Below are 23,956 nucleotides of genomic sequence, written 5' to 3' on the forward strand. Positions count from 1 at the left end.
CCAAAATAGAGCTTTATGGTCACAACCATAAGCGCTATGTTTGGAGAGGCGTCAATAAGGCCTATAGTGAAAAGAATACCATCCCCACTGTGAAGCATGGTGGTGGCTCACTGATGTTTTGGGGGTGTGTGAGCTCTATAGGCACGGGGAATCTTGTGAAAATTGATGGCAAGATGAATGTAGCATGTTATCAGAAAATACTGGCAGACAATTTGCATTCTTCTGCACGAAAGCTGCGCATGGGACGCTCTTGGACTTTCCAGCACAACAATGACCCTAAGCACAAGGCCAAGTTGATCCTCCAGTGGTTACAGCAGAAAAAGGTGAAGGTTCTGGAGTGGCCATCACGGTCTCCTGACCTTAATATCATCAAGCCACTCTGGGGAGATCTCAAACGTGTGGTTCATGCAAGACGACCAAAGACTTTGCATGACCTGGAGGCATTTTGCCAAGACGAATGGGCAGCTATACCACCTGCAAGAATTTGGGGCCTCATAGACAACTATTACAAAAGACTGCACGCTGTCATTGATGCTAAAGGGGGCAATACACAGTATTAAGAACTAAGGGTATGCAGACTTTTGAACAGGGGTCATTTCATTTTTTTCTTTGTCGCCATGTTTTGTTTTATGATTGTGCCATTCTGTTATAACCTACAGCTGAATATGAATCCCATAAGAAATAAAAGAAATGTGTTTTGCCTGCTCACTCATGTTTTCTTTAAAAATGGTACATATATTACCAATTCTTCAGGGGTATGCAAACTTTTGAGCACAACTGTATGTATGCGTGTGTGTGTGTGTGTGTGTGTGTCAGAACATGCTGAAGGTCTGTGCCGAGTTTGATGAATGTAGCTTGAAAGCTCCAGGAGAACAATCAGAAACTTTGATCTTGGTTTAGGGATTTAGAAAAAAACCCTAAACCAAGTCTGTAGAATAACAGTATGAATGCTTCGTCAAGCCAGCATAATTAACAATAAAGAGCTAAGCCTGCGCCATTGTTCATTCGTAAATTCGCATAAAGTTAAACATAATGTACAGTATATACAACAGTTTTTTGTTGTTGTTGTTGTTTTTATTTATTACAAGTTAGTCAGACATTTCCTTGAAAATTGACCATGCTAACGTCTAATGAAGGGATAGAAAACTGTTCTAATAAAAAACAGTTCCGATAATTTCCCTAAATTTCAAACAGTGGTAAGACTGCACTCCAATTGTGTCAAGAATAATCGTTCAGTAAATCCGATTATTTTTCTCCAAAATGATACACAGAAAATCTTTAACAACTACATTTTTGAAATTCATGTTTACGAATACAACCAGCTGCGCAATTTGCATCATTATACGACGACGAATTTCCAGTCAGAAACAACTACAGGAGAAAAGACAAGTATGATCGAAGCCGATCTGGAGAGCAGCTGTTTATTAATGCCGTGCAGCGACCTCTAGTGGACATCCGTAGAACTATATGCAAAATATTCTTAATAAAAATCACAGGAGACACAAATCAGCTGGTTGAAGTTTTAATACAAAATGAAATACACTGAAGCGTCCATTGCACATCAGCAGCTGACATATGTACAAAAGTTTCACAGTTAAAATACAAAGAAACATATTTATATTTAAAAATAACTGCACTCCTAAACACTGTAACATTGAAGAACCCAATACTTGTAGGCCTTTTCATTTGAAAAGCCAATTATTGTAGATACATTTTCCAATTCAGTTTATATCACAGCTTTACTAGTACTGCATATGCCAAACTGCCCAAACTCCAGGATACCATCTGTACAATAGATCAAATCATCAAATGCCCTCTCCCAAATATTACAAACATACAAACACACACACTATATAGAAATATCCACACTTAACAAAAATGCACAATTTCCCAACATCCAAAAATTCAGAGAAGCCATTTATGTCATCAATTTAAGTTTTCAGATACACTTTTAAAATGAGAGCGTTTCTGATTAACGGGAAACATTTGTAAATAGACCAATGACCATTTTAAAATCCACCATTAGTAAACCATATAAACTTGATGCAGCACCGCCTCGTATTTCCAGATAGATGGCTCCTTTTTATACATTTCAGTGGACCAATTTACTTAAACCATAACAAACTGATTTTTTTGTCTAAATTAGAGCATTTTAAATGGTCATATCTAGTAAAAATTGCAAAGCAATTTGGCAAGACTTTAGTATTCAACAGGGAACGCATCGTGCACATTTAAAAAGAACAATATGAATGACAATGAAAGGAAGTGACATCACAACACAAACAGACTTTAAGCACTTTAAGATCATAAAAGAAATAAGACATCACAGGAGACATTGAGGATCAAAGCCAAAAACTAGCAATAATTCCCTTCACAACATACTTTAATTCCGACTGATCCAACTGCAAGTTAACACACATGCAACATCCCGCTCGCTCACACCGATCTTCTTAACACTTCACATAATCCAACTAATCCTTACCATAATATTCTCTTAATCCTCAGTATGTTTAATATACAGTGAAATTTGACTCAAACCTTTGACAAATATCAAAACACCATCCCTTTAACAATTATAAAACCAATCCATTGCCATCACATTTGTAACATACACAAACCTTCTTAACACATCACAAAGTCCCCTGAGAGATACCCGCATTTAATAAACATCAAATTAATAAAGCTTCTCTCAGTATATGGAAAATATGGTTGTGAAAAACTCAAATTATTGTATACTGTGATGGTATTTTTATTCACAATAAACTTGATTAACTGTAGTTGTAAAGCACCATAAAGCATTTAAAATAAATCACATTTTTCCTGTTGTTCACAAAATGAGCCTCGCAATGCTTTTAAGCAACTTTTAAGCATTATCATATATAAAAAATATCACATTTTGAGTGAGACACATTAGTTACTACCATTCACATGCTCTTTATGCTCACAGAGTTAAGGCAAATATCTATATGTAAACAAACACAAGGACAACTTCTTATATTCTTAGTAATACATTTTAGCGACTAAATGTACAGCTGTTACACTTTATAGTGTTAGCTGCCTCTCCCATTGCCTTACTATCTGACTATAGCATAAACTGAGGGATTAATGCAAGTTAATATACAGGCCAGATATATAACGTGCTACACATTTCCTATGGAAGCCCTGAACCGCAAGGTGGGAAAAAAATAACCAGGTGAAAACATTTTTTAGTTGTCTTAGTGCTTTCGTCAGCCTACTGTATGTCCTAAGATTGTTTTTTATAGAATTATTATTTTTTTTGCATCAAAGAAACGCAATATGCCATACGAAAAACTCTCTAAATGCCATATGAAACGTATGTAACCTGAGGCATATTCGTTTCATGAATTAGAAGATGGTCTAACGTTTTATGTTAATTTTTTTATTATGATTTGTTAAACATTCTTGTTATTAACTATAAATCGATAAAGTACTACAGACATTCTGTCACTTTCTAAACATAAGATTTCATGCTGATAGTGGCATCTGGTTGGCAAGGTTGGTACCACATACTAATTGTTATCTAGCAAGAAACATTATTATTTTTATTTTTAAAGATTCTGTAGGTAAAACAAAACATTGAAAAAAAATAATTGAGACAAAAAAATTGAGAGAAAAACATTTCTAAAAAAAAGCATTTTTTTTTAGAGAGCAAAACATTTTTCAGATAAAAAAAAAAGAATTAGAGAAAAAAATATTTGTAGGATATAGGCTCAGGAAGGCACTAAGACACCTAAAAAAAAACTCCGTAAATTTTCATAATTTACACTTTATATACACACTGCAAATATGAGTAAGTTCATTAGCGATGGTTATCACGGGTCAGTTTAAAATGCCCAGTGTAACAGACTAGTGGTTTGCCCGTGCACACCTGATGTAACAGTTTCACGCTATGAAAAAACATTTGGAATCATCAGACTCAATTTTCAGTAGGTTAAAATACAGAATAAAAAGAAATAAATAAAATTATTAAAATATAAACTCTAATGGCTCCAGCTGTTTAGATTGAAGTCTTCTATGTAGGCACATTTCACACTGAAGATGATGACGGGACATCCTAGAAAATAAAGGAAAGAAGAAAAACAAGATTTGTATATTTTTCAAAGAAAATGTGAGTGGTGCTTGCCATTGCAAAACTTGCTGCCACTATGCTACAGTGTGGTGGGTGCTTGACATGGCTTTACTTTGCAGTTGCTAAGATGTTCGGAGTGATTGTTAACATGTTACGAGTGGTTGCTAGGTGCTAGTTTTACCGTCCATTAGCTGACAACAGCAAGTCTGATTACCTTTGAGACCGAACAGTACAGGACGAGTTACATGCTAAAGTTTAATTCTTAGGTTCAGGTTTACTTTAGCCAAATAAGTAACTGTTGGAACACACTATTGGAAAAAAATAAAAGAATAATCCATAAACTCATCCTTAAAACACATCAAATTAACTGTCAGAATTCTGTCTTGGTTTAAGCTGTTCCCCACCTGAATACAGTACTGCCGACATCATCAGCTGGGGATAGGGCTTCAGCTCACCAGCTCACAGTTGATGTTCTCCTTCCCTGGATCTGCAGTAACAGTCTGTGGAGACACGTGTCGACCTCTTCTGTCTGCTGTGAGCTGGTTCCCCAAAACCTTCCTCTGTGTTTGAAGACAGTCACATTGATTAAATATCTGATTCATACACTCACAGTGTAGCAGATCCATATCAAAGAGGATTTTGATGTTCAACCTTGCTTACAGTGCATCCGGAAAGTATTCACAGCGCTTCACTTTTTCCACATTTTGTTATTGTTACAGCCTTATTCCAAAATGGATTAAATTCATTATTTTCCTCAAAATTCTACAAACAATACCCCATAATGACAATGTGAAAGTTTGTTTGAAATCTTTGTAAATTTATTAAAAATAAAAAAAAACGAAAAGTTCATTATTTAGATCATTTTCCATTTACTCTCTGACCCCATTTTTGTTTGCTCTTATGCTAACAGCATTTGCACATCTCAAATAAGAAAGAGCACTGTGGTGATGGGGGCGTGGTCGTGTTGTCCAGAAGTCAAAGTCTCATTCATTGTTTCCATAGGGGAATTGTTTGCAACGACAGACCTACACTGAGCTCTGAGGTTGTTAATCGATGTATATGCTTCCTGTTGAAGCCACCAGTGTATGTTATTTCAACTTTTATGTATTTAATAGCGGAATTCTTGGTGAAGAACTACACTACCCATGATCTTGAAGAGAAAGCTCCACCAATCAGAGAACTGCGGCCATCAAAGCGCGTCAAAAGAGCTCTGTAGTGACCGCACGCTTGCATGACGCACTGTGAATGCACAATAGAGTTGATCGCCCTACACACAAACTACTTGTATATTTGTATATATCTGAATATTTGGCAAAAAACTTAAATTATATTGTTACTATACTTACAATCACAACTTTAAATCAATAGTTTGATACTTTTCCATTGTTTTTTATTCAATTACCTCATTAGCAAAGCTTCATGGGATTGGAAATGGATTCCACACGTTTGTTAGACCTCAACAATGAATGTAAACATAAAAAAAAAATTGGGAATGCCCAATTCCCACTACTTAGTAGGTCCTCGTGGTGGCACGGTAACTCACCTCAGTCCGGGTGGCGGAGGACAAGTCCCAGTTGCCTCAGCTTCCGAGACCGCCAATCTGCACATCTTATCACGTGGCTCGTTGTGCATGACACCGCGGAGACTCACAGCATGTGGAAGCTCATGCTACTCTCCGCGATCCACGCACAACTTACCACGCACCCCACTGAGAGCGAGAACCACTAATTGCGAACATGAGGAGGTTACCCCATCTGACTCTACTCTCCCTAGCAACCAGGCCAATTTAGTTGCTTAGGAGACCTGGCTGGAGTCACTCAGCACACCCTGGATTCGAACTCGCGACTCCAGGGGTGGTAGTCAGCGTCAGTACTCGCCGAGCTACCCAGACCCCCATTTCATCATCTGAAAGACTTTCTTTGTGACGCTCCAGACTCCAGCTCAGTCGGTGCCGGTAATACATCATAAGCTGGATTGCCAACCATCACTAAACGTCACATGAAGAAGAAAACTTTCTTGCCTATGTCAAAAAGTTGCGGACATGACAGCACTTTGGAACATGAAAAAACATGACTAAATATTACATAAATAAACAGCAATGGTGTCGATGTCGGAGTTGTTGTGTTCAGATGATACCAGTATCGCACTGTCAGTGCCATCTTGTTCAGTACACAACGATATCATATTAGCCAGATAGCTAGCTAGCTTGTCGCTACCAAGCCTCATTACTGGTTTACACAATAATAGGTCGAGGTTTTTATTTCTTGACTGTGATTCAGTTAGCTAGTCGTGTGTATAACTTTGCCAGACTGCTAGCATTTTTAACAACACACAGCTGAACCGATTGTCTAGATGTAGAACATAATCTAAATATTGAAACTTACTCTAGTTTCAGACATCAATTATTTCCCCCCAATAAATATCAATATTGTTTTTTTCACCCAGCACTGTTGCACTGTATACAGTTTTTAACTGACATATCCTTTAAGAACAGCTTCTTTGAAAAGTCTGAATAACATTGTAACAGGATTACAAAACAATCCCACACAAACTGCTCAAAAACCACCTGCAGCCACTAGTTTCTAATGTTGGGATCCGTCAGAAAGATATACAGACTGGCAGGTGCTACACACAGCCAGGAACAGCACAAGATCTGACATACTTTCGCTCATTTTACTCTTACACCATTTCCTAACCAGACGAGACGTTACGCCGTGACACGTGATAAAAGGTATCCTTTCCATGTTAATCAGCGTTTTTGTCCTAACCAGCCATGACACCACGACGAGTGACAGAGCTTTCTATTTTTGGAATGGTTTGCCATAGAAAGCGAATGCCCATATGGAGCTTCAGTGAGAAAATTAGTTGCTTTTTCATCTGTGATTGATCTGTTTTTGACATTTTATTGTCAATTATCCTCATTTTAGTGTATTAATATAGTGGTGTCACATTGCGCCTGGTGTGGACAGACAGATTGCGTGTCGCTGGAATCTTATCGCGTCGCGTCTGGTTAAGACAAGGTGTTAAATTGTTAAATCTTATTTTTTATCCCTTTTTCTCCCAATTTGGAATGCCCAATTCCCACTACTTAGTAGGTCCTCGTGGTGGCGTGTTTACTCACCTCAATCCGGGTGGCGGAGGACAAGTCTCAGTTGCCTCCGCTTCTGAGACAGTCAATCCGCGCATCTTATCACATGCCTCACTGTGCATGACACCACGGAGACTCACAGCATGGGAGGCTCATGCTACTCTCCACGATACGCGCACAACTTACCACGCGCCCCATTGAGAGCGGACTCTTATTTTGAAATGACAGAGACTTGGCCCAATTAAAATGCTCTATATGAAGTATTAAGCTTTTTATAGCCTACATATTCACTAAATGAAGTGTTTTGTTTGTGTGTGTGTGTGTGTGTGTGTGTGTGTGTGTGTATGTGTATATATATATAATGATGTATGTGCCACATTTCCATACAGCTGGATTTTACTTTGCATGCCCTCGCATGCCATTTAGAACCCTTGATAATCTAAATATGCATTGAATTGAGAATAAAAATATGAATGAATATTGTCAATGATGAAAGATTTAGATACAGCAAATCCCCATGTCAGTTTTTATTTCACATCTAGAGGCCGCTGTTATCCTCTATAACCAAGCCGTTTTAACTTTCGAATCTTCCAGCGCCAGCCACAAAGGGACATGGAGGAATAAAAAAATGATAAGATATCTGCAACTATTGGCATACAGTAGATTTATGCAGATAACTGGAACTTTCAAAAAGCTACGATCGACAACGATTAACTGGTTAAATAAAACGAAAACAAAATAACCTACCTATAGAATTCAAATGCATTAATCTCTGATCTCAGTGAATTGCAGAAGATTGGAATCAGGCATTTTAGCAGCTTGGTTTCAATAAATGCTCTTTATGGACAGGGGAGGAGTTATGCAAGTTACAGTGTGTTTTCATAGAGCAATGAACTTTTTTCTCCCAAAGGATCAAAGAAATATCATTTCTCCTGATATGACCCCTTTAAACTACCTTGAAACATCGTTTTCTAACTACTTTATTTCCAAAGAATTTAACTCAGTGAACTAAAGGACATACAACTTGAAAAGATGCTGCCAACATGTAATCACTAATGTCTACAGAATAAGATATAGGGTGAATAGTCTCACAGATTTAGTTTAAATCAGAGGTAGAGAGATCTGACCTTGATAAGACCACCAAAGGAGCGAGAGCGGGTGTGTTTTTTACTAGTAGGAGTCGTATTCTCATTGACAGGGGTCCCTGGGGTAGACTGCTTGCCAAGCTGAAATGATTAACAGCAACAAAATAGTTATAGCAATAAAGTTCTATAAAAGAAAATTTTAAAAACACCACTTAAATAATAAAACAACAAAAAAACAGGGCTGAATATGCCAATACCTGTCTGATGAGCTTTTTCTTCTTGGCAGAGTTTGGCATTTTATCACTGACGTGTCGATAGAGCTCTTTGAGCGCTTCTTCTGTGTGATTATCAGAGTCTAAACCCACTCGTGCTCCACTCCTCTTAAACGCCGACATGAAAGGAGAACCGCTGACTGATAAAAGTTCAAGATCATCCTTCAAACAGTGAGAGAACCACAGAAAGAGATCGAGTTTTATGTTACGGTTCAATCAATGCCTCTATCAGGGTTAGAGCACATAATAGAGTGAAAACAAACATGAATTGCACAGACCTTGGAGTGAATGATTTTGGTGTTTGCAAACTGAAGTCTTGCATGCTCCCTCAGATAGGCCGGCGCCTTCACAAATTTGAGGACAGACAGAGATTTCATCAGACATCCAATGAGAAAACAGCTTCCGTAAAGCCTTCAGATGTTTGTGTAAGAAAGATCATGTAAAATTCTGTTTTATGATATTGTTTGCTTTTCAACAAAGACCTTTAGTTTACCCTTTGGTCTTTTAACAAAATAAAATTATATTGGCTGAAAATATAAACCTTTTAGGTTTTAATTGGCTTCAGAAGATTTGGAATAAAGTGTTTTTGGACTACTTTTATGGTGTTTGTAACAACATGAGGGAGTAACTAATGACAAAATGTTCATTATTGGTTGAATATTCCCTTTAAAATTCACTCTGGTTTGGATCAATGAAATTACCCAACTTGCATCTGGACCAAATCTAAGATCACAAGCCAATGCGGCATTAATATATGAAATAGAGGAAATTCATGGTTTTAAAAAATCATTACCATTTGAGGAAGAAATTTTTTTTTTTTTTTAGAAAAGCTGCAGTCAAAAGAGTACCCGAAAGATCTTCTGCGAATGTTTGATGAGAAATGCCATTCCACTGTTCAGCTTCTTCAGGTTCTCGTGAAGATCACTGGCATTCATCTAAAGAAAGCAGGAAATACAAGGGACATTTTGGACAACTTATCTTCTTTCCTTCATGTAAACGTGCACTCAGTCGTTTTTCCTCATTAGAGTTTTAGCCCATAAGAATTTAATTCTACTCTTGAAACATATGTTTAAAGTCAAGTACACTCACATGAGATGAAGACTCCAGCCATAATCAGTAGCCTAATGAATGGGGATGGACCAATACCGCTTTTTCTTTGTATCGGCCGATCCCAATCGTTTTTTTTCCTAATCAGTTTCGATAGACGATCTATACCTCACTGTGCGGAACTGATTGGGAGAATTCTTTTATGTGTAAAGAAACACAAACCTCTAACAACAAATTTCATTATAAAAGAGAGAATTTTTTTTAAAATAAATGTATAGCCCATTTTATGAAACGTATATGTTAACAAGTCTACTGTATAACGCAGCAGCAAAATTAACAGTACAGAAATTCCAGTGGAAATCTTTAATGGAAAAGAAGCCATTTCTCTTTGCACATTTTTTTTTTTTTTACATTGTATCTAGACTGCAAGTGGATTAATTTCCCTTATATATATATATATATATATACACAGTACTGTGCAAAAGGCACATAAGATGTTTCACAAAAACATTTGTCTTAAGATGGTTATTTATATCTGCTACTTTAGTGTTTCAATAGGAAATATACATTTTATACTCCCAAACATTCCTTTTGCAAATAGAATAGAAGAACAGGGAGCCCTGCAACAGATGTCATGGCCCCCACAAAGCCCCCCACTGAACATTGAGTCAGTCTGAGATTACATAAAGAGACAGAAGCAATTGAGACAGCCTAAATAGATCTGTGGCGAATTCTCCAAGAAGCTTGGAACATCCTATCTGCCAACAACCAAGAAAAACTGTGTCCAGGTGTCCCTAGGAGAATTGGTGCTGTTTTAAAGGCAAAGGTGGTCACACCAAATATTGATTTAGCTCTTTTTCTGTTTATTGGGCTTTGTATGACGTTAACTGATTAATGAAAACTATTTGTCATAATTATTTTAAGAAATCCTCACTTTTTTTTTCCACAAGTGCCTAAAACTTTTGCACAGTACTGTATGTATATATAAAACTAGTTATTATTATTAAATATATTAGTTTTAATATACAACAGTAATATACTTTAGTATTTATTTCTTAACTTTTAAACCCCTGGGCTTTTATTCCTGGAGTTTTTCACCAAAAGACCTTTGAGTTTCTGTGTGCAGTTCACAGTAGTTTTAATATAATTCTCATTCAAAATCTAGTGAAATGCTCCTCCAATGCATGTTATAAGCGAACCAAACTCTGAAGCGTGCAGCGCATGCAAACTATTTATTTTCTTTTTTAAAGGGCAGCCTTTTGCGATTCACAAAGCTGTCGAATGGCTTATTAGACTCTGAATATATTGGACAAGTCATATGGACTACTTGAATGGTGCTTTTATGATTGACAGTTACGACTATGACTAACAGGATCGGATATGGATGAGTCTCGTCAGACCAATCGTGACTAGGGATGTGCGAGGCTAGTCGACTAAACGGTTCTGATGCTGCTAGTCGACACTGGAATTACTATTCGGTTAATACATTTCCCCATTAAACTGTTTTAATTTTTATAGAGGCTGTGCTTAAATTACTGTCATATTAATGTTACACATTTTAAATATCATTAATAATACAAATATTATTGAAGAAAAAAAATGAGATTATCTGGAGCAGATACAACGTTGCATTTCACCTCAAGCTGCACGTGCTTCTTCCCTCTCTCACTCGCAGCGCACGCAGGAAAATGTCCTCTCGCTAGACAAGCAAACTCAGCAAAGTAGTTATGAAATCACTTGAAAGTCGTATGTTTTCACATATGAGTCTTCTTTAAATCTGTGCATGCTTCCAAGTTATTTTCCCAACGAGCGGTCTTTTTCTGAGCGCAGGATAGCCACCTCAGGTGAGTCAAGTCCCGTCTTTCACCGGACCACGTTGACGTGTTAATTTTGCTCATCAAAAAATTTATGCTTTTGAGTAAGTAGCCTAAAAAATTACTGTTTTAGGCAAGGAATGCCATTTTTTAATCTGCTGATCAAGAAGGCTATTTTCAACGAGGTGCCGACTGCTTAATGTGTTCAACTATCTTTTATTCTGTGTGCACAGCATGTTTAGAATACATTAGGTTTATTGTAGGCTACATCACAGGCCTATTTATTCTATCATATAGCGATTTTATTTTTTTTACATCATAACTGTTATTGGTTAACGTGCTTTACAGAATAGCTGTCATTTGAATCAATGGCTAATGCACGACTGCATGTCGTGAAATACGCGCAACTTTTCAGCGTATATTCTCTCTCGTAGATTTGCCTTAGTCTACCTGTTAATTATTTTCAACAATGTCCTGACTGTTTTAATATGTTAAGTAACTTTTACTTGGTGAATTCCGTTTAGAACAGGCTATTGGGGTTGCGCTGTTATTGGTTCAATAAATATGCCTGTATTCACTATAGGTGAATGTGTGTCATGTTCTATATTTAAAGTACAATGATGATAACGCAATTTGGATTTGGAATAGATTAAGTATTTTAAATGGGTTGCATAAACAAATTAAAAATTTTTTTGGACTGTTTTCTGAAAGTTGGTTAAGTTTTAGACTAGTCGAGTCCAAAAGTTTTGTTTAAATGTCAGTGAAATTAGTCGTTCCGCACATCCCTAATCGCGACCAATCTACAAACCTAAATATCAGAGCCAATATCGATCCAGGTAAAGGATCGGTGCATCCCTACTAATAAAAGCAGTTTTATTTGATATGGAGTGGGTCACCTCATGGGGGCTGACATATTGAGATCACATGACCAGCCGAATATGACTCAGTTTATCTTGGTAATGCCGCAACGTGGCGGTGCTCAGGAATGTGCGCCCAGCCCTATATGAAGAATAAAGCAGCTTTTTCTCTAGCACTGTTATGACTACAGTAGTGTGAGTGTACATCATTTTTAAGATTTTTCAATAACACTACTAATTTTGTTCTAGTTAAAAGTTTAGCAAATAACAAAAATGTCACCAAGTGCTCCTTTAAAGAAAATTAAAGTACGTACGTTCTTGGGCCAGATGACATGAGGTGCAAACATGAGTGCGAGGTTGTGCGCAGACATCTTGTTCTTGTCCTGTTGTTTGGCGGTGTGGTAGAGCAGATCCAGCAGTAGTTTAAGCAGTGTGCGGTTCGCAGTGGGCAGCAGCATCAGCAGCAGCTGTAACGCCTCGATTTGACGCTCTTTATCAGGCAAACTCGTCTTATTACCTCGGTCGTCAAACATGGTCAGTTCTGCCAAGAAAAATTTAAGCATTGCGGTGAGGTCAAGGAAATTCGATGGCAGAAGTGGATGGTGGAGATTACCGCTATTTAGTGAAGAATCGCTTAGGATAAAACCAGCACATCATCACCTTAGTAGTACAGATTCATCTACAGCACCACAGCAAAATAAATTATATTTTACCAGAGAAGGTATCAGTTGCAATGTTTAGATATTGCCGGATAAAACCATAGCTTATTTGTAGGTTCATATACTGCAAGTATTCGGGAATACCTGTAATTTTCAGGTGCGCGTGTAAGTGCCTGTGCGTCAGAAGGGGCTCAGGCAGCTCTCCCAGAAAGCTTTTTAGGAGGGTGGCGACATCGTTGGGATGGAAGTCACCGCAGCCAAAGTCAATATCAGCTCCAGTGTTGAGCTGCTCTCTCAGTGTTTGCTGCCTCAGACTGTTCCCAGGAACCCGGAAAAGACCCTCCACATGCAGATCTACAAGTGAACAATCAGTCACACCATTGCTTCATAGGTTCCTTTGCAAAAATCGATGTAATTTCCCAACAAAAACATAAAACAATGAATACTAAATGATTAACAGACATTAAAGGACTTTAAAAGTTCGCTCTTTCTACTGTTCACTGTTTGCATTGTGCACAAATAAAGATGTTTTCCCTTTACCTCCAGGCTACAAGTGAACTTCTTAACGTTCGTTGTGTGTACATACTATCTTTCCAAAGTATCGTAGCGTTGATTTACCAGCAATTGCTAGTTGAAATCAGTGTTGGAAAACTTAAAGCACAATAGTTTCAAGTGGCATTGTTTATTGGAAGTATAGTGAAAAAGTAACAAACAAAATGTAATTAAACTGGGATAGGAGAAAGCAATTTAACATTAAAAAATATTCACACTGTGTCCATTTGAAATATATGATAAAATAAACAGAGACTCACTAAAAATAAAGTGAATAAAAAATAAAACAAATCACAGACTCACTTTTGCTGAGGTAAACGATTAGTTGATATATGTGGGCTATTCCTTCCTCTGTTAGTGGCATACCAAACACAACACCTTTATCTGGTAAATAAAGAAAAGATCATTAGAATCAAAGTCGATTATTGGCCAATGGAAGTTAATAAGCACCAAGATGACCTTGATTGGTTTATAAAAAAAAATAAATAAAAAAAAGGAGATAATCTCTAGTAGCACTTTCTGAAATGCAAAATAGAGGTTTACAAAAATAATGTCAGTCCATATTCTATTGGGGCCTATAGAGCTTTTCACACTTGAAAACGATAACCCTGGGTTATTCTAAACCCTGTGTAAACAGAATCCGGGGTTATCCTGTTTCATGCTTCACATTGTTCATACTTTAACCTGGATTAATAATTAATCCTGGGTGTCCATGTTCCGATGTTTCACACTGTATATTTGTAAACCCCGGGTTAACGTTCTTATTTGCATATTTGCGGTGTCAGTAACAATGATTGGATGAATACAGCTTGTGGCGGACATGCAACCTGTCAGTGGAACTGCTCTGCTTTTCTGTGGCAATGTTGCCAAGCAATTCATCTTTGTTTGTCTTTCGTCTTCTGAAATATGCCACAAAAACAGAATACTGTCTCTTCATCACGGCAGTTATTGTGTTTGCCACCACAGTTCGACATTTTACCGGTTTCCCTCAGACGGGCAATGTAAACAGCACGTGAAAGTTTCAGCGAAGGTACAAAATGCATGAATACTTAATGAGGAAAGTACTGAGGCTTTATATGATTGGTTGTCTGTTGCTTAACAACTTTCTGTAACATTCTAAAACCGCATCGTTTCACACTGTAAAACTTTGGCTGTAAAAAGGCCTCTTCTCTGTTAGAAAAAACAAGCTATCAATCTCTGCCTACTACCCATCCAGTGCCTGTCCTTAAATCAATCCTCCAACAGATTAAGTAGGAGAGCGACGTGAGAGGTTTCTGCTTACTCTGCCATTTCCTTCAGAGACTTCTTCAACGCTGATCCAAAGATACCAATGTTTTTCATCAGGTGCTGCACTGATGTTCCAATAAATCCTCGAAACCTGACCTCCACAGGGTAAGTGGCAGCCCTGCATCCATTTTCCCTGCACTCTGTGGACAGATCAGCATATTTTAACTTCTTTCTCTCATTGGCTGCCTCCATTCCCTCTTCCCATGGCACAGTAAGTTCAAATATTATGACTTTCCAAGATGATGCTGATCATAACACTATGTCTGGCCTCAAGGAGGTAATGGCAATCTCAGAGGGAAATCTTAGCTGCTGACCAAGGTCGATCACCCTTAACCAATCACTTCTATGTGCCAGGCTTGACCTTACCTCCCTCCGTGCAGTACCATGTGCGGCACCTCCCTTTTTAACAAACTCAATGCACTTTCTCTGAGGAGCATGATGGTCTTTGTTGGTCTTTATGCTACACACCTCAAAGATCTCTGCCAGCTTTAGCAGAACCTGATCATGCCGCCACCTGTCCCGTCCTTGTGCCAAGGCGGTCTTGCACCCAGCCAACATGTGCTGCAGATTTGTTCTTGTGGCATCACAGAGGGGACAACTCTCCTCTTTACCATACCATAACCTAAGAATGATTTTTAGTTAAATAAGCAAACCCCAGGATATGAAGTACAAAACAAATTAACTACTGCATAAGTAAAGTTTGTCAAGACAACTTGGATGTTAGCTTGACAAAGCCTTGTCTGAAAGTTTGAATTATTTTTATAAGTTTGATGGTTATTCAGACATTAGAGTTAAACAAATAGCTAGCTAGATAGTCATATAAAACATCGGACAGATGGACAGTTAACCCATTGGATTGGATTGGATTGGATTAGACGGACGGATGGATAGTTAACCCATTGGATTAGATTAGAAGGATGGATGGATGGACAGTTAACCCATTGGATAAGATTAGATGGAAGGATGGGTGGACAGTTAACCCATTGGATAAGATTAGACGGACGGATGGAAGGACAGTTAATGCATTGGATAAGATTAGACGGACGGATGGATAGACAGTTAACCCATTGGATAAGATTAGATGGACAGATGGACAGTTAACCCATTGGATAAGACTAGATGGATGGACAGTTAATGCATTGGGTAAGATTAGACAGACAGATGGACGGACAGTTAATGCATTGGGTAAGATTAGACAGACGGATGGATGGACAGTTAACCCATTGGATTAGATTAGACGGATGGATGGATGGACAGTTAACCCATTGGATTAGATTAGACGGATGGATGGATGGACAGTTAACCCATTGGATTAGATTAGACGGATGGATGGATGGACAGTTAACCCATTAGATAAGATTAGACTGACGGATGGACAGACAGTTAATGCATTGTATAAGATTAGATGGACGGATGGATAGACAGTTAACCCATTGGATAAGATTAGATGGACAGATGGATGGTCAGTTAATGCATTGGATAAGATTAGATGGACGGATGGATAGACAGTTAACCCATTGGATAAGATTAGATGGATGGATGGACGGACAGTTAATGCATTGGATAAGATTAGACGGTCGGATGGATAGACAGTTAACCCATTGGATAAGATTAGATGGACAGATGGATGGTCAGTTAATGCATTGGATTAGATTAGACGGACGGATGGATGGACAGTTAACCCATTGGATAAAATTAGACGGACGGATGGATGGACAATTAATGCATTGGATTAGATTAGACGGACGGACAGTTAACCCACTGGATGGACGGATGGATGGATGGATGAATGGCGCCTTGTGGAATCAACAGAAAGAGGCACCAAATCACTTTGCTGGTCTTTCGGCTTTACTGTAACTCGATGGTGGAATGACTTTCCCCAACTCCATCAGTGAAGCAGTCTCCCTCTCTCTTAAAAAAATGACTAAAGACTGAATTTTTTCGTGAGCACTTGACCCTACACTCATAATAAAAATAATAATAATAAATTATTGTTGCACTCTAATCAAGACTTGCATCTCTGCAGAATAAAAATAGGCTTTTACAAACCGGAACAGACATTTTTATACCGCTTTACACAATTTGTCTACTACATTGAGGTTCCCTACTTTCATTGGATAGTTCAGAAACACCCAGCCTGGTTTGGAAACGCCCACTGATTACTACATTGAGATTCCCTACTTTCACTGGATAGTTGGAAAAACTCCTATGCAAACACCCATGCTAAAACAGAAAATAAGCCAAGGAAAAGGGATGCAGTCAATAAAAATTGGCTACAACTCCCAACAATCATCAGACCTTTGCGTTTAAGGAAGTTGAAGGAGCGGAAAAATCCTCCTGCCACGGTGCCGTTGGGAGTCTTGGGTTCCTCATCCTCCAGTAACTGGGAGAATTCAGCACCAGGGAGGTCAATGAGCCGTGTGATGTTACTCAGCACCAGCTCAGTGAAGGCTTCAGGACGCTCATGACGCAGTTTCTCCACAAAGAAGTCTGGATTGAAGATGATGGGCAGACGGCCGTCACCACTGCTGCCTGATTCTGCATCCTGACTGATCACAACATTGCACATTGTGCCCCTGTAAAAATATGCAGATATGCAATACATAATGGTGTGCGTGTATAATATATATATATACATATATATATATATATATATATATATATATATATATATATATATATATATATATATATATATATACACATACACACATACACACAGTTGTGCTCAAAAGTTCGCATACCCTTGGAGAATTGGTAATATATATACCATTTTTAAAGAAAACATGAGTGAGCAGGCAAAACACATTTCTTTTATTTCTTATGGGATTCATATTCAACTGTAGGTTATAACAGAATGGCACAATCATAAAACAAAACATGGCAACAAAGAAAAAAATGAAATGACCCCTGTTCAAAAGTCTGCATACCCTTAGTTCTTAATACTGTGTATTGCCCCCTTTAGCATCAATGACAGCATGCAGTCTTTTGTAATAGTTGTCTATGAGGCCCCAAATTCTTGCAGGTGGTATAGCTGCCCATTCGTCTTGGCAAAATGCCTCCAGGTCATGCAAAGTCTTTGGTCATCTCGCATGAACCACACGTTTGAGATCTCCCCAGAGTGGCTCAATGAAATTAAGGTCAGGAGACTGTGATGGCCACTCCAGAACCTTCACCTTTTTCTGCTGTAACCACTGGAGGGTCAACTTGGCCTTGTGCTTAGGGTCATTGTTGTGCTGGAAAGTCCAAGAGCGTCCCACGCGCAGCTTTCGTGCAGAAGAATGCAAACTGTCTGCCAGTATTTTCTGATAACAGGCTGCATTCATCTTGCCATCAATTGTCACAAGATTCCCCGTGCCTTTGGAGATCACACACCCTCAAAACATCAGTGAGCCACCACCATGCTTCACAGTGGGGATGGTATTTTTTTCACTATAGGCCTTGTTGACCCCTCTCCAAACAAAGTTCTATTTTGGTCTCACCACTCCGAATTACAGTGTGCCAGAAGCTGTGAAGCATGTCAAGGTGTTGTCGGGCATATTGTAACCGGGCTTTTTTGTGGCATTGGCGCAGTAAAGGCTACTTTCTGGCAACTCAACCATGCAGCTCTTTTTTGTTCAAGTATCGTCGTATTGTGCTCCTTGAAACAACCACACCGTCTTTCTCCAGAGCAGCCTGTATTTCTCCTGAAGTTACCTGTGGGGTTTTTTTGTATCCCGAACAATTCTTCTGGCAGTTGTGGCTGAAATCTTTCTTGGTCCACCTGACCTTGGTATCAAGAGATCCCCGAATTTCCCACTTCTTAATAAGTGATTGAACAGTACTGACTGGCATTTTCAAGGCTTTGGATATCTTTTTATATCCTTTTCCATCTTTATAAAGTTCCATTACCTTGTTACACAGGTCTTTTGACAGTTCTTTCCTGCTCCCCATGGCTCAGTATCTAGCCTGCTCAGTGCATCCACATGAGAGCTAACAAACTCATTGACTATTTATACACAGACACTAATTGCAAATTTAAAAGCCACAGGTGTGGGAAATTAACCTTTATTTGCCATTTAAACCTGTGTGTGTCACCTTGTGTGTCTGCAACAAGGCCAAACATTCAAGGGTATGTAAACTTTTGATCAGGGCCATTTGGGTGATCCTGTTATCATTATGATTTTAAAAGGAGCCAAACAACTATATGATAATAAATGGCTTCATATGATCACTATCCTTAAATAAAAGACAGTTTTTTTTTGCATGATCAGTCATATTTTCAAAATCAATGCCAAAATGTCACAATTTCTGCCAGGGTATGCAAACTTTTGAGCACAACTGTATATATATACCGATCAGCAACATCATTAAAAACACCTGCCTAATATTGTGTAGGTCCCCCTCGTGCCACCAAAACAGCACCAACCCGCATCTCAGAATAGCATTCTGAGATTCTATTCCTCTCACCACAATTGTACAGAGCGGTTATCTGAGTTACCGCAGACTTTGTCAGTTCAAACCAGTCTGGCCATTCTCTGTTGACCTCTCTCATCAACAAGGTGTTTCCATCTGCAGAACTGCCCCTCACTGGATGTTTTTTTTTCTTTTTTTGGCACCATTGAGTAAATTCTAGAGACTGTTGTGTGTGAAAATCCCAGGAGATCAGCAGTTACAGAAATACTCAAACCAGCCCATCTGGCACCAACAATCATCCATGCGATTATGTAACCAGCCAATCGTGTGGCAGCAGTGCAGTGCATAAAATCATGCAGATACGGGTCAGGAGCTTCAGTTAATGTTCACATCAACCATCAGAATGGGAAAAAATTGGTTCTCAGTGATTTGGACAGTGGCATGATTGTTGGTGCCAGATGGGCTGGTAACTGGTAAAATGGTATTTCTGTAACTGCTGATCTCCTGGGATTTTCATGCACAACAGTCTTTAGAATTTACTCAGAATGGTGCCAAAAACAAAAAACATCCAGTGAGCGGCAGTTCTGTGGATGGAAATGCCTTGTTGATGAGAGAGGTCAATGAAGAATGGCCAGACTGGTTCAAACTGACAAAGTCTACGGTAACTCAGATAATCGCTCTGTACAATTGTGGTGAGAAGAAGAAGGTCTACAGACAATTCCTTGGACTTCATGGCTTAGTTTGTGCTCTGACATGCACTGTTAACTGTGGGACCTTATATAGACAGGTGTGTGCCTTTCCAAATCATGTCCAATCAACTGAATTTATCACAGGTGGACTCCAATCAAGTTGTAGAAAAATCAAGGATGATCAGTGGAAACAGGATGCACCTGAGCTCAATTTTGAGTGTCATGGCAAAGGCTGTGAATACTTATGTACATGTTTTTTTATTTTTAATAAATTTGCAAAGATTTCAAACAAACTTCTTTCACATTGGCATTATGGGGTATTGTTTGTAGAATTTTGAGGAAAATGATTAATTGAATCCATTTTGGAATATGGCTGTAACATAACAAAATGTGGAAAAAGTGAAGCGCTGTGAATACTTTCCGGATGCACTGTATATACACACATATATATATATATATATATACATACATACACACACACACACACAGTTGTGCTCAAAAGTTTGCATACTCTGGCAGAAATTGTGAAATTTTGGCACTGATTTTGAAAATATGACTGATCATGCAAAAAAAATACAAAAAAAACGGTCTTTTAAGGATTGTGTTCATATGAAGACATTTATTATCACATAGTTGTTTGGCTCCTTTTTAAATCATATTGATAACAGAAATCACCCAAACGGACCTGATCAGAAGTTTACATACCCACACAGGTTTAAATGGCAATTAAAGGTTAATTTCCCACACCTGTGGCTTTTTAAATTGCGATTAGTGCCTGTGTATAAATAGTCAATGAGTTTGTTAGCTCTCACATGGATGCACTGAGCAGGCTAGATACTGAGCCATGGGGAGCAGAAAAGAACTGTCAAAATACCTGCGTAACAAGGTAATGAACTTTATAAAGATGGAAAAGGATATAAAAAGATATCCAAAGCCTTGAAAATGCCAGTCAGTACTGTTCAATCACTTATTAAGAAGTGGAAAATTCAGGAATCTCTTGATACCAAGCCAAGGTCAGGTAGACCAAGAAAGATTTCAGCCACAACTGCCAGAAGAATTGTTCGGGATACAAAGAACAACCCACAGGTAACCTCAGGAGAAATACAGGCTGCTCTGGAAAAAGACGGTGTGGTTGTTTCATGGAGCACAATACAACGATACTTGAACAAAAATGAGCTGCATGGTCGAGTTGCCAGAAAGAAGCCTTTACTGCGCCAATGCCACAAAAAAGCCCGGTTACAATATGCCCGGCAACACCTTGACACGCCTCACAGCTTCTGGCACACTGTAATTTGGAGTGGCGAGACCAAAAATAGAGCTTTATGGTCACAACCATAAGCGCTGTGTTTGGAGAGGGGTCAACAAGGCCTATAGTGAAAAGAATACCATCCCCACTGTGAAGCATGGTGGTGGCTTACTGATGTTTTGGAGGTGTGTGAGCTCTAAAGGCATGGGGAATCTTGTGAAAATTGATGGCAAGATGAATGCAGCATGTTATCAGAAAATACTGGCAGACAATTAGCATTCTTCTGCACGAAAGCTGCGCATGGGACGCTCTTGGACTTTCCAGCACGACAATGACCCTAAGCACAAGGCCAAGTTGACCCTCCAGTGGTTACAGCAGAAAAAGGTGAAGGTTCTGGAGTGGCCATCACAGTCTCCTGACCTTAATATCATCGAGCCACTCTGGGGAGATCTCAAACGTGCGGTTCATGCAAGACGACCAAAGACTTTGCATGACCTGGAGGCATTTTGCCAAGACGAATGGGCAGCTATACCACCTGCAAGAATTTGGGGCCTCATAGACAACGATTACAAAAGACTGCACACTGTCATTGATGCTAAAGGGGGCAATACACAGTATTAAGAAAGGGTATTTAGACTTTCGAACAGGGATCATTTCATTTTTTTCTTTGTTGCCATGTTTTGTTTTATGACTGTGCCATTCTGTTATAACCTACAGTTGAATATGAATCCCATAAGAAATAAAAGAAATGTGTTTTGCCTGCTCACTCATGTTTTCTTTAAAAATGGTACATATATTACCAATTCTTCAAGGGTATGCAAACTTCTGAGCACAGCTGTGTATATATATATATATATATATATATATATATATATATATATACACACACACACACACACACACACACACACACACATATACACTGGCGGCCAAAAGTTTGGATTAATGTACAGATTTTGCTGTTTCGGAAGGAAATTGGTACTTTAATTCACCAAAGTGGCATTCAACTGATCAGAAAGTATAGTCAGGACATTACTGATGTAAAAAACAGCACCATCACTATTTGAATAAAGTTATTTTTGATCAAATCTAGACAGGCCCCATTTCCAGCAGCCATCACTCCAACACCTTATCCTTGAGTAATCATGCTAAATTGCTAATTTGGTACTAGAAAATCACTTGACATTACATCAAACACTGCTGAAAGCTATTTGGTTTGTTAAATGAAGATTAACATTGTCTTTGTGTTTGTTTTTAAGTTGCCACAGTATGCAATAGACTGACATATCTTAAGGTCAATATTAGGTCAAAAAAGAAACAGCTTTCTCTAGAAATTCATCAGTCAATCATTGTTTTGAGGAATGAAGGCTATGCAATGCTTGAAACTGCCAAAAAAAAAAAAAAAACTGAAGATTTCATACAAATGTGTACACTACAGTCTACAAAGGCTCTAACAAGGACAGAAAGAGATGTGGAAGGCCAGATGTACAACTAAACAAGAGGATAAGTACATCAGAGTCTCTAGTTTGAGAAATAGACGCCTCACATGTCCTCAGCTGACAGCTTCATTGAATTCTACCTGCTCAACACCAGTTTCATGTACAACAGTAAAGAGAAGACTCAGGGGTGCAGGCCTTATGGGAAGAATTGCAAAGAAAAAGCCACTTTTGAAACAGAAAAACAAAAAGAAAAGGTTAGAGTGGGCAAAGAAACACAGACATTGGACAACAGATAATTGGAAAATAGTGTTATGGATCTTAAACTCATTGAGCATTTGTGGGATCAGCTAGACTGTAAGGTGCGTGAGAAGTGCCCGACAAGACAGTCACATCTATAGCAAGTGCTACAGGAAGTGTGGGGCGAAATGTCACCCGAGTATCTGGACAAACTGACAGCTAGAATGCCAGTGATCTGTATAGCTGTCATTGCTGTACGTGGAGGATTTTTTTTCAAGTTGATAGGAGCTGCACTTTCATGACGCCTGATTACATAGAAAAATAGCTGCCAAAACTGCCCAAGAGCGTTCCAAAAACGGCCGCCGAGTGGACTGACTTACCTTGAAAAAGAGACTTTTTTGAAAGGATCCGGAAATACGTTTGGACCGTTCTAATTCCTTTGTTTTTGTTTACATTCTTGAAATGGTCTATACATTACACTGCTGCCACACGATTGGCTGATTAGATAATCGCATGAATAAGTAGATGTACAGGTGTACCTAATAAAGTGGCCGGTGAGTGTATATATAATAAAACGGCAGAACCACGGTACAGTTGTGGTATTACCGTGGTGGTACGTTATGTATACAATAGAGTAGCTTTGAATGAATACCACATTCATGTACTATAAACCTCAAAGAATACCAAGATAGTACCATGGTACACGTCCTTCTACATTTAGTTAGTTCAGTAAATACAATTAATATGTTTTGGGTTTTTCTGTGCCGTAAATACGGTTACCATTGTAAATGTTTGTAAGGGTAATCAGCTGATTTGCCATTTGTACTTCATACTTGAATGGTTAGAAACATTCAACAGCAGCTCTCTCGGCAACAGTTTTACTCGGTGTTACTACCCAGTAATTTACTTTCACTTTTCAAAAGTGCAAGTACGCTCACCTTTCAGGCAATATATGTCGCGTAAATATCGATGTTAATGAAAATTTGTTACCTTTTGTCTCGTTTATTTACATCGGTGTCTTTCTCCGCGGCCATTTTTCATCTTCCGTTTGAATTCGCCGCTACTGAGGCGTCAAAAGCGGCTTAATCATGATTGGCCAACAACCGGGAAATGGGCGGAGCTACAGGGCAAGACTGGTTTCCTGAGCGCTGATTGGTCTATTCAAATGTTTCAGAGAGCTGTCCGCGTGAGAAGTTTTG

The 23,956-nt window shown here is 38.6% G+C and overlaps 1 protein-coding gene across 2 annotated transcripts; it reads right to left on the reverse strand.

Moving 5' to 3' along the window:
• Positions 1-1,513: 1,513 nt before the first annotated feature.
• Positions 1,514-23,816, reverse strand: LOC127438707 (rho GTPase-activating protein 19-like). 2 transcript variants are annotated; one of them, XM_051694510.1, is made up of 11 exons: positions 23,748-23,816; positions 17,050-17,327; positions 13,768-13,848; positions 13,057-13,266; positions 12,568-12,794; positions 9,384-9,470; positions 8,814-8,879; positions 8,521-8,697; positions 8,306-8,404; positions 4,546-4,650; positions 1,514-4,075 (listed from the first exon to the last, which is right to left on the reverse strand). In XM_051694510.1, exons 1-11 carry the CDS (start codon positions 23,789-23,791, stop codon positions 4,049-4,051), a joined length of 1,401 nt encoding a protein of 466 aa, XP_051550470.1. In that variant the 5' UTR covers positions 23,792-23,816; the 3' UTR covers positions 1,514-4,048. The 2 variants fall into 2 exon arrangements, with proteins under 2 accessions (XP_051550470.1, XP_051550471.1); XM_051694511.1 differs by having other exon boundaries at positions 4,495-4,650.
• Positions 23,817-23,956: the final 140 nt, after the last annotated feature.

Source organism: Myxocyprinus asiaticus, chromosome 50 (assembly GCF_019703515.2).
Source record: "Myxocyprinus asiaticus isolate MX2 ecotype Aquarium Trade chromosome 50, UBuf_Myxa_2, whole genome shotgun sequence".
NCBI lineage: Eukaryota > Metazoa > Chordata > Actinopteri > Cypriniformes > Catostomidae > Myxocyprinus > Myxocyprinus asiaticus.

Excerpts from the sequence above, each read along its gene's own strand:
- LOC127438707 (XM_051694510.1), bottom strand. The coding sequence starts at position 23,791 with ATGGCCGCGGAGAAAGACACCGATGTAAATAAACGAGACAAAAG. Across the intron at positions 13,849-17,049 it reads CAACTTCCTTAAACGCAAAG|ATAAAGGTGTTGTGTTTGGT; the intron begins GTCTGATGATTG and ends TTTATTTACCAG. Across the intron at positions 9,471-12,567 it reads ATGTCATCTGGCCCAAGAAC|ATGAATGCCAGTGATCTTCA; the intron begins GTACGTACTTTA and ends TGCTTTCTTTAG.